The sequence below is a fragment of the Haliaeetus albicilla genome, chromosome 17, assembly GCF_947461875.1.
Source record: "Haliaeetus albicilla chromosome 17, bHalAlb1.1, whole genome shotgun sequence".
In the NCBI taxonomy this organism is placed as follows: domain Eukaryota; kingdom Metazoa; phylum Chordata; class Aves; order Accipitriformes; family Accipitridae; genus Haliaeetus; species Haliaeetus albicilla.
Window position 1 is genome coordinate 10,326,834 of NC_091499.1, and position 9,823 is coordinate 10,336,656.

General features: G+C 35.7%; 1 protein-coding gene across 2 annotated transcripts in view; it reads left to right on the forward strand.

Moving 5' to 3' along the window:
• The window catches only part of CYB5R4 (cytochrome b5 reductase 4), a 44,413-nt gene extending 35,520 nt beyond the window's left edge, over positions 1-8,893 (forward strand). For both annotated transcript variants that reach the window (XM_069804788.1, XM_069804789.1), the window contains 4 exons: positions 410-560; positions 5,741-5,827; positions 7,211-7,375; positions 8,275-8,893. In XM_069804788.1, the coding sequence (XP_069660889.1) occupies positions 410-560; positions 5,741-5,827; positions 7,211-7,375; positions 8,275-8,329 (458 nt within the window). In that variant the 3' untranslated portion in view covers positions 8,330-8,893. The remainder of the gene's footprint in view (positions 1-409; positions 561-5,740; positions 5,828-7,210; positions 7,376-8,274) is intronic.
• Positions 8,894-9,823: the final 930 nt, after the last annotated feature.

Below are 9,823 nucleotides of genomic sequence, written 5' to 3' on the forward strand. Positions count from 1 at the left end.
TGTACGGGCTTATCCTCACTGTAAATAGGACTTGCCCGTTACATAAAGCTCTCCTGACTGATCTTCCAAATGTGTTCATGTTTCACTGTTCAGATATGTCAACTGTATCACATTATGGTTGATCACTTTGATTGTATGTACTCTTAGAACAACTTTTTGTACTTTCGAATAAAGAAAACTAGGTCTATTTTATTAGACTTAAGATGCATTTCCTTTTCTGTTTCAGTACTCATATAGTGTAAAATTAATCAAGACAAGAATGATCCTTTCTGAAAGGAACCCTAATATTACAAAGATGAATGCAATATGAAAGGGCCTTTAAAAGAATCAGAATACTAGTTACCTTGTTTTCATCTCATTAATGTTTACCATTCCATTTTATTTTGTTTTTGTTTTTTTTTTAATAAAGGAGACTACATTTCTGTCAGCAATCCTGAAGGTAACTTTAAGAAGTCACAGGTTCAGACTTCAGAAGATCTCTTTTTATTGGCAGCAGGCACAGGCTTCACACCGATGGTTAAACTGCTGAATTTTGCTCTGACTGAAGTTGGTTGCCTTCGGTATGTACACTTCTTATGATTTAACCCCAAGCTAGAGTAATCCATAGGGAGGATGAAACGTAATGGGCAAGCCTCAGTGTTAATAAAACAGTTAACAAAATAAAATGGTATGAAAGTATTTTTCTTCAACTTACGCCAAAAGCTGGCATGCTTCAGGGAAGAGTCTGTCAGAGTCTTAGGGAACTTACACATATTTGGTTATTGGCTACCATCAACAAAAGGGACTGATTTGCATTTTGGATTTTAGTTGTGATACAAATGAGCTCACCAAGTAGAAAATCTGAGGGGGGTGGGTTTTGTTGGCTTTTTCTTTTTTTTTCTTTTTTCTTCTTTTTTTTTGTAAACTAGCTTTGCAATTGAGTGCCTCTTTTTAGTATTGAAATATTTCAGTGTAGGTACTGTTTTTTGAACTGAGGAGGTTTACAACTGTTTAGTTATGACTTCTCTTTAATCAATTAGAATAGCTACATACTTTTATATTGTTTTCACCTGCTAAGCAAGTTGCATATTTTCACCAGATGAGTTTCAGTTTTCACAAAAGTGTGACTTATATAACCATAGCATTAAGTATATTCAAATGTATGAAAAGGTGTGTATTACATATGCGTTCTGTACTCCGCTTGTAAAATCTACAGAAGGAAGCATTACTTGGTCAAGTGAGCAGGTTGTTTTGGCCTCTTATGTCCTTCAGAACCTCAGAACTAGTACTTCTGCTTGATCTGATTGTCCATTTACAACTGTAAGAGAGTATACAATACCTCAACTTTAAAAGGAAATGCAAAGAGTTACTTTAGCGGCATAATTTGATAGAGGTGATGTGTGCTTGCATTGCTTTTAGCAAAAATTTTCATCTAGAATCACATCTTGCAGAATTTCTTAGCAGATTACATTTTTGTCAATGTGAACTACTGTAATTCATGAGAGTATAAAAACGAAAAATATACCTGAACTGTATTTTTTTAAAGCTGTTGCAGAGGACAGTTCAACAGACCTGCTACTGTTTTCCTGTACCCTTGAATTTGGACTCTTGTAATGGAGATTAATTTCTAATACTGAGCTTTATTCAATAAAAGCACAGGATGTTTGGGTTCATTATGTCTTTATGAAGCACATTTTGAAACAAAATAGATTAATTGGACACTAGTCTTCATAGTAAAAGTAAAAAGCATGACATGTGCTGCAGAAATCTGTTTCTAGAAAAAAACTAAACCCAGACATTATTCTTGTTTATTGTTCAGCAATTACATATAATCCTGTTTTGTGAGCAGAGAGACTGTGTACTGTTTGGGTCTTCCAAAGCATCCTGTATTGTCAGTAGCGAATAACAAGTGGCTGCCTGGCTCTGTGAATCCAAAAGATAAACGTATCATCTGACAAAATGCTTTGGAAACACTACTAAGTGAATTTGGAATAAAATTTTTTTTTTCTTCTACTTGAGGGGAAAACTACTACGTCAGGTAAAGGTAGTTGTGGTAATACGAAAGCAAAACTAAGGAGACCATAAAAGATGTGAATCTTGACATTTTGTCCGTAACCAGAATAAACAGAATAGATAACATCTGAAAGACTACTACTGCACAGATAGTGTTTGTATCTACTCTGTCCTTGAAAGATGACCAGAGCGGCTTATTTTAACTCTCTTCACCACAGTTTCTTATGGGAACTTGATGCTTACGGTTAGCTTAGGATGCAGCAACATCTGTTTTCTTAGTAGTCGAAGTAAATGATTTTTTTTCCTTCTCGCCGTGAAGGCTTGTTAGGTGCTGGAATGATTTGATCTGGTACAGGTTCTGTTTATATGCAGACACCTAAGGCTTTGTTTTTCTGACTTCTCTAGGCAACTGAGTTTCTTGGCCTTATACTTGCTCTTTAACTCTCACTTTCTCTTTTGGGAAAATATTGCAAGAGTGTCTTTAATATATATGTGTGTGTGTATTGCAAGAGTGTCTTTAATATATATATGTGTGTGTGTATTTATATATACTATTTATATACATGAGATTATATGTATATATAAACAATATAAATATAATTTGCATAAAAATATCTTACTGTGAAAAGTACCGATTCCTGTAAACTTGGATTGCACACACTAGAGCACAAATTGCAGAAAGTTGAGGAAGGATCTGAATAATGACTAACTTGTCATCTGAGGGTGGAGAAGCAGTGTCTGTCTGTAGTGCTGGGTGAGTGCTGCTGAACCTCTGGGGCTGCACTGCAAACGCTGGAGAATCCACAGCTTCCCTAGGCAGCATTTGCTGTGATGTAATGGGCTTGGATCATTGGATTTCTATTCTTACTGTCTAGCCAAAGTCTCCCTATTATCTTTTAAGTCTGTTATTTTTTGCCTGTGGTAAATGTGGAAAACAATTTCTTCTCTTCCTGTCTGCAGTATCCTTTTGTGCATGAAGTCATAATGCTCTTCCTTCAGCCTTGTTTCTTCTCTTACAGGCCAAATTTTTTTTGGCCGAAGTTTAATTCAAAAAGAGTATTGGTCCTCTATGCTGTTTTTTCCTGTTTAAAATGAGATTTTTGCTCCTTTTTACTGGTGGTGTATAACTGTGATCAGGTGGATACGTTTCTTAAAGAAGACTGAGGCACAAAGGCAGTCAACACTAGGTAGAGGGCTAACACTCTTATCAAGTAAGTATAGGATGTTTGTAGTCTATTCTTGATTCTCCTTGATAGTTGTACCTTGTATTTTCTCTAGCATTTCATTCCTAAATTACCACTCTGTTCTCATATTCACTTTTAATATAGTGTCCTACTTTCATCATCATTCTTGTTTAGAAGATGATTTTGTAACTTTTTCGACCTCCTCTTCTTGCTCTGTGTTAAAATCCTCTAAGGGTCCCTTTAACTACTCTCTCTGTACAGCTTTCCATAAGGTCTTGCATACCAGTTTGAGTTTATTAAAATCTACATCCCTTGAAGTAGTTTCCAGTACATTAGATTGTCCCTATTTCCTTCCAAATGGCTGATGAAGTTTCTCATTTGTTATCTAAACTTCTGTCATCATTCTGTCAGCCAGCTCTTCTGTACTGGTGGGGATCATATCTAAATCTCCACCTCTTCCTTTTAGCTGTTTTCTCCCTCATTTCTAGCAAAACTGTTACCAGTTCATTCCAAGTTTTGGAGTTTTTTGTTCTCTTCATAGTGTTGAGTACTGAGCAGTACTGCAGCAGATATAGTTATCTACACTGGGGAGTATCAGTAAGGGTGTCTCAAAGCATTATTCTCCAAATAACCATTTCTACCTTTGTGCCTAATGAACAAAATGCATGGCTTTCCTGTGCACCTTTTATTGACTTTTTTCCCTGACCTGAGTAACACTTGATGCAGTGGTGCACCATGCCCGCTTTGACAGCACTACATTCTTGAAGTGAGCTTTATTTTTCATGTTTTCAGAGAAGTGGACCCTGGGAAGCATGTAAGGAACCTAGATTTTTGGTACATGCTAGCTTCTGAATAAGATGATTTTAGTATTTAAAAATGCATCGTAGATGATTTGGGGCTGTTTTGTTCTATACTAGGCAAGTTTTCCAAAGCTTGTACATTGTAACTTATTTTGAGTTGTAATGCATTTGGAACCTCCTTCTCTCAATAACACTACTGATGATGTGTATTATATACACATACCTGTGTATATGACAACAGTCATACCTCAGTTTTATATTTTGGCAGCAGAAAATGAACGTGCTTCTCCTAAGTAGAGGATGATCTCTTGGCTTACAAGCTACATCAGATGCCAAAGATGTTTCCTGGTATCTTGAAGTGCTGCCAAACTGCAAAAGGTGAAAAGGTTAGAAGTCAGAAAAATGTGGTATCTTCAGACTGGGAGAATATAGGCTTTTAAATTGCAGTTGAAGAACAGCTGGAGATCATGAATGCTCAGCAGAAGCCCTAGCATATGTGATGTGCATGTGTGAAAGATGGCTGTCTGCAAGGTACAGAGGAGGAGGTGATGGGAATTCATAGTTTCAGAGTAGCGTCATATAAACATACTGTGTCTAGCGCTAGTCTCTTAGAAGCAAGGTCGGCCACGCGTAAAAGGGACACTGGGCAGTGGAGGGCCATGTTACAGAGCTGGAATTGCAGGTCTGTGTGGTGTACGGGACCAGCAGGCTTAGCTGACAGCTACCCGGGTGGTTCTGCTTGTGTTTCTGTGCCAGGCGTCCCAGTGCTCCGGCTTCCTGCACCGCAGCAACACGCCCTCTCCCCTCGGACCCCTGCCTGAGTAGAAGAAAACAACAGTCGCTTAAAGCCCTGTGGGGTGCAGTTAGGAACTGCTTGCATTTAAGAGCACATCGTCTGTCTTGTATCAGTTGTCCCCAGGGTATTAGTCTGTCGTTGGCAATAAAGGAGAAGTTAGGTTTATGTGGCTTCATCAAATGGTAAATTCTGTTTTGTAAAGTCAGTCTTTTTGTGTTTTACCTCCACTGTAGTATAAAAATCTGAAGAGATAATAGCACTGGTCTTAATGACAGAGCATTTAGTTTTTATGAGGACTATCTGGCAAATATAATGCTTGTAAACAGTAGCTTTCCAGCTAAATACATTTTATAAGTCAACAAATAAAGTAGGAATAAAATAACCTGGTACAGAGCTGTAGTTTGCTCTTCAAGTTATGAGTTAATTTTCTCTTACTTACTCAATCTGTTTAGATTCCATCTTTTTGAAATTAATATTGACATAACCTTGAAATTCCAGTTTCATCTGTACAGGCTGGTGTATGTAATATTAAAAAGGCGTACAGTGTTCATATACCGGCTATTAATTGTAGTGCTTAAACAATATTGAGAAACCACTAGATAAAACTTGACAAGATATATTGTAATTTCATTCAGGTCTGAGTAACTTCAAGAGATTTTATTTTTCTTACAACAGCAGTTCCTGAAGTAGAGGTTGCAACTGCAGACAGGGTTATGACATTTACAAAAGAGGTCACAAATCCAACAGACTTTCAGGTACAGCAAGAAAGAAACTATATTGGGTTAGTGGCAAAAAGATTTGAGGATTGCAGAGTTGAAAAAAAACAAAAACAAAAACAAAAAAAACAACCAAACAAAAAATGTAAGTAAAAGCCTTCTGTATAATGCAGTAAGTTCTGATTCTTTTACATGTGTTTCAAATACAGAAATAATCTGCAGTTAATTTATTTTAATTTTTTTTTTTTTAAGGACAGTGAGGCTGATCTTCTTCAACAAAACAGAAGATGACATACTTTGGAGAAACCAATTAGAGCAATTAGCTCTTAAAGATGAAAGGTATTTAAAAGTCTTGTGGAGAACAACTTGTACCATCCCAGTCTATAGGAGAACAAGTCTTGGGGCTTAGACTAACTGTACAGCTTTGGTCCAAAGACAGATCCTGATTCTGGAAACTTAACTAAGAATTTAATGAAACCTAGGGAGTGGAAGATGTGTTTATATTGGTCACAGATGTATAGCAGCAGGCTATGCTGTTATGTTCTGTAGGTCCCATACGAAGCCAGGGATTTGATTTGACAGTTTAATAGATGTTTATTGGAGATTATATGCTAGATGAGATGATTCTTAAGTCTGAGAAGCTTTTTGAAGGTGAGGAAAATAAGCCTTAAGAATAGAAAATACAGATATGCAAAGAGAAGCACAGAAGTGATAGAGAAGGATGGTGTATGCTGGGAGCAACATTCTGAATTTAGAGAAGTCTTGAAAAGTTTCTCTGGTGTCACTTAGATGAGAAAATGTTTATCTAGAAATTAAAAGTTTTAATTACTTTCATTTTTATTTACTATCTAATTGTTGCATTTTTTTCCTCAATTCCAATGTAATTGTGGAAAAAAATGCACTAGTGCATGTGTAATGTCAACTTCGTTTAGCAGGCCATAGTTCTGTCAGGAGGCATGGGAATATCAGGTTGCCTTTTAATTTCAGTTCCCTTGCTTTTATCACTAGATAAATTGTCACTGCCTAGATTTTACGTGATAGAAGTACGTTTTATTTATGCTTACTTAATTCTTTTTTGAAATTGGCATGAACAAATTAATTTCACTTCTTCCTTCACAACATTGAAGTGAATAATCAATATTATGTCATAACCTGGTGATGTCTGGCACATTCAAAGTTTCATAGTCTAGACATTGTGTAAATTTACAGTCAAACCCCTTTCTCCATTTCAACAGGAGCCTCAGGTACATGAGTGCTTGTTTTTTACTCAATAACTACTGTCAGTGAGTTTTTGAAACCAGTTATAGTATTTTATCACTAATGAAACTGTACTGACATTTTCACAAGTTTGGCTAAGCATTCTCATTTCACTACTTGTGTACTGACCTACACCAACATTTGTATAAATGAATGACAGAACAGTAAAATCTGTGCTTTAGTATCTTAATTGGTACCAGCTGTTTTTCTTTGTAAGGTGAAATATACAGCTAAAACTTTTAAGATTGAAAGATTGGTTAAATAATTAAATATGCAATACTGGAAGTGATTTGATTGATTTGATTGGTAGGAACAACTAAATGTCTGAGATCTGATACTGTGCAGTGGGAGCTGAGCAGAACAGGAAAGTAATCACAGGAAACATCAGTGTCTCAGTCACTAGCATTTTGTGTAGCAGATTTCTAATCAGAGGCAATATTTATGAAATATTCTTCTGCTTGCCAGGTTTGAGGTTCAATTCATTCTTTCACAACCAGCAAAGGACTGGGTGGGTAAACAGGGGAAGATTTCTTCTTCTCTTCTCTCTGAGTGTGTGAAAAGAAGCAGAAAAGATTCCAAAGTGCTTATCTGCATCTGTGGTCCAACACCTTTTACAGAACAAGGAGTACAGTGAGTATTTTAAATGATAAACTAGAGAACGAGGAATTTTTTTTAAATTTGATCACTATAACCAGCTATAGTGTTACTGATTTGGTAGTCTTTCAAAAACAGCCTTACATTTTCTGCTTTGTAAGAAAACTTCTTACATTTAAAAAAAACCCAAAACCACCTGGCATCATACTTGACAAGTAGAAGTGTGTAACTAAGTTAATATGAGTAATATGTAAATTTCATGAGCTCTAGTAAGTTGTCCAAAACTTCCTAAGAGCATCTCTTTAACAATGACTTTTTTTCCCCAAGGTTTTAAATGCTGCTTTTAATTTGATGTTCATAGAAAAGTTGCTATAATAGGAAATAAGCTTTCTGGGTTGGCGTTAGCTTGACAAATTAAGTTATAAAAAGCAAAATTCAAAGCAGTTCTATCACAACCACTTAGGTTGATTTTTTTTTTTTTAATTAATGCATTTATTTGTTGTACCTAATACTTGCCTTATTTTATATGCCATATTTTTAAAGATAAAAGGCCCTCTAACTTTATCTTGCCCAGCTTCAAAATATTGAACCAATAAGGACATCACTTGCATTTCTGCAGCCCTGCTGAAGTCTGGTGCATGGATCTAATGGAGGGTGAAATTGGCCAATAATTATGCTACCTATTAAGAAATCTGAGATAATTCATATGATATCTGTATTTATTTTTAGAATTTTTTTCAGTATCCTAAAAGATCATGTAGTACATATGAGCTCCTGGGCATGAATTGTTTTCTAAATGTATTTGCAAAAGTAAACTTCATTGTGCACGTCTGAATAAAAACAAGATAGTGGTGCTGAAGTTGTGCTTCAGCTGTGTCAGTGGTAGGTTTCAGGTTCCAAATATTAATATTACCAACTTGATTTCTGACTTTCAGATATTTGAAGGATCTTGGATACTCCCAAGAAGAGATACACACTTTTACTGCATAAACCCATGTGAGGATACCAATGTTTGTTTGTATAATTCAATCTTATTTATTTACCTTCATGAATTTACATAAGTGAGAAGCAATTTTGTAAGACTTGGAATTTCACTCTTGGTACCAAACTGTTTCTCGGAAGAAATATATCTTTGAAGAAATTTTATACTGTGTTTTATCTTGGTTTTGTAAATATTTTTGCTAATACTTAAGTAATCCAGGGTATTTATTTATTGTAGAGGCAAGCAAAAATGTATAGAATACGTTATGTAAGATATTTCATGTTGTTCATTCATGAGAATTCTGAAATTTATGACAAGCACTGATTTAGGTTTTGACTTGAAAAAGCATATTATTTCTTACTGTAAAAAGTCTTGAGCAATACTGTCTGAAATTAAATATTGCACTGTAACTCAGGTAACCGGTCATTGAAAAATGTTTTTTCATCTGATATCTCTATTTGACTTGCAAGTGATCCAGATGCATTTTTGGCTTTGTAAACGAAGAATAAAAGTACCTTTGGTAAAATATAAAATTTACATCAAATAATAATAATTAAAAAAAATTTACAATACTGTATGCATTTTTGTAAATGTTTTGTATTTTCAGTTCATAACATCATACAGAAAGGTTTGCACAAGCTTAGGATACCAGCTGAGAGCTCAGAACAGAGGCACAGAGTCTTGGTGTCCCACAAAACTTTCTGTGTGACCTCACTGATATCAGGCATCCCTTGTCATGAGACATTTTGAGGGTAAAAACATGACAGCTTGTGGCCTGCAGGTACCAGTTTAAGGACCATAGAAGTGCCTAGCAATATTTGATATGTTGCAGTAGTATTAAATGAGGCTATTTGAATCAGTGTTTTTTTTACTGCATTATTAGAAGTATGTTATCATGAGGCAGTAATCAGCTGTCTAATAGCAGTTTGGAGAAAAAAGCAGCTACCCACCTTGTAGATGTTCTTAGTAATATCTGTAGGCATTGTTTCATATGACATCTAGTACTGTTTACATCCTCCTGTTGTGTTGAATGGGTACTTCTTCTTCCTAAGAAGCCAGACTTGTGGTTATGGCATTAATACTTCAGCATTCATAAAAAATGTTTTAATAATACCCTTTAAAAAGGTTAAATTTATATCTGACAGTGACTGGCTATGCTTAACTGAGCTGTCATCGCTTCAATGCCCTCTCGTTTATTGGACTTGAAGTTAGAAAAGGATCCAGTTGTCAGTCATTGCTCATGGGTCACAAGTTATTTCAGAAGAGACAGTGGTAGTATCATCATTTTGTCATCTAGAAGGGTCTAAATGTTTTCAGTTATAATTTTGTAATGTATTATTTGTGGAGATTTGTACTACAAACCTCTGAACAAGTTTAACCCTAGCCGGCAACTCAGCCCCTCACAGCTGCTCATTCACTCCCTCCCACTGGGATGAGGGAGAGAATCAGGAGAGTAAGAGTGAGAAAACTCGTAGTCTGAGACAAAGACGGTTTAATAGGTA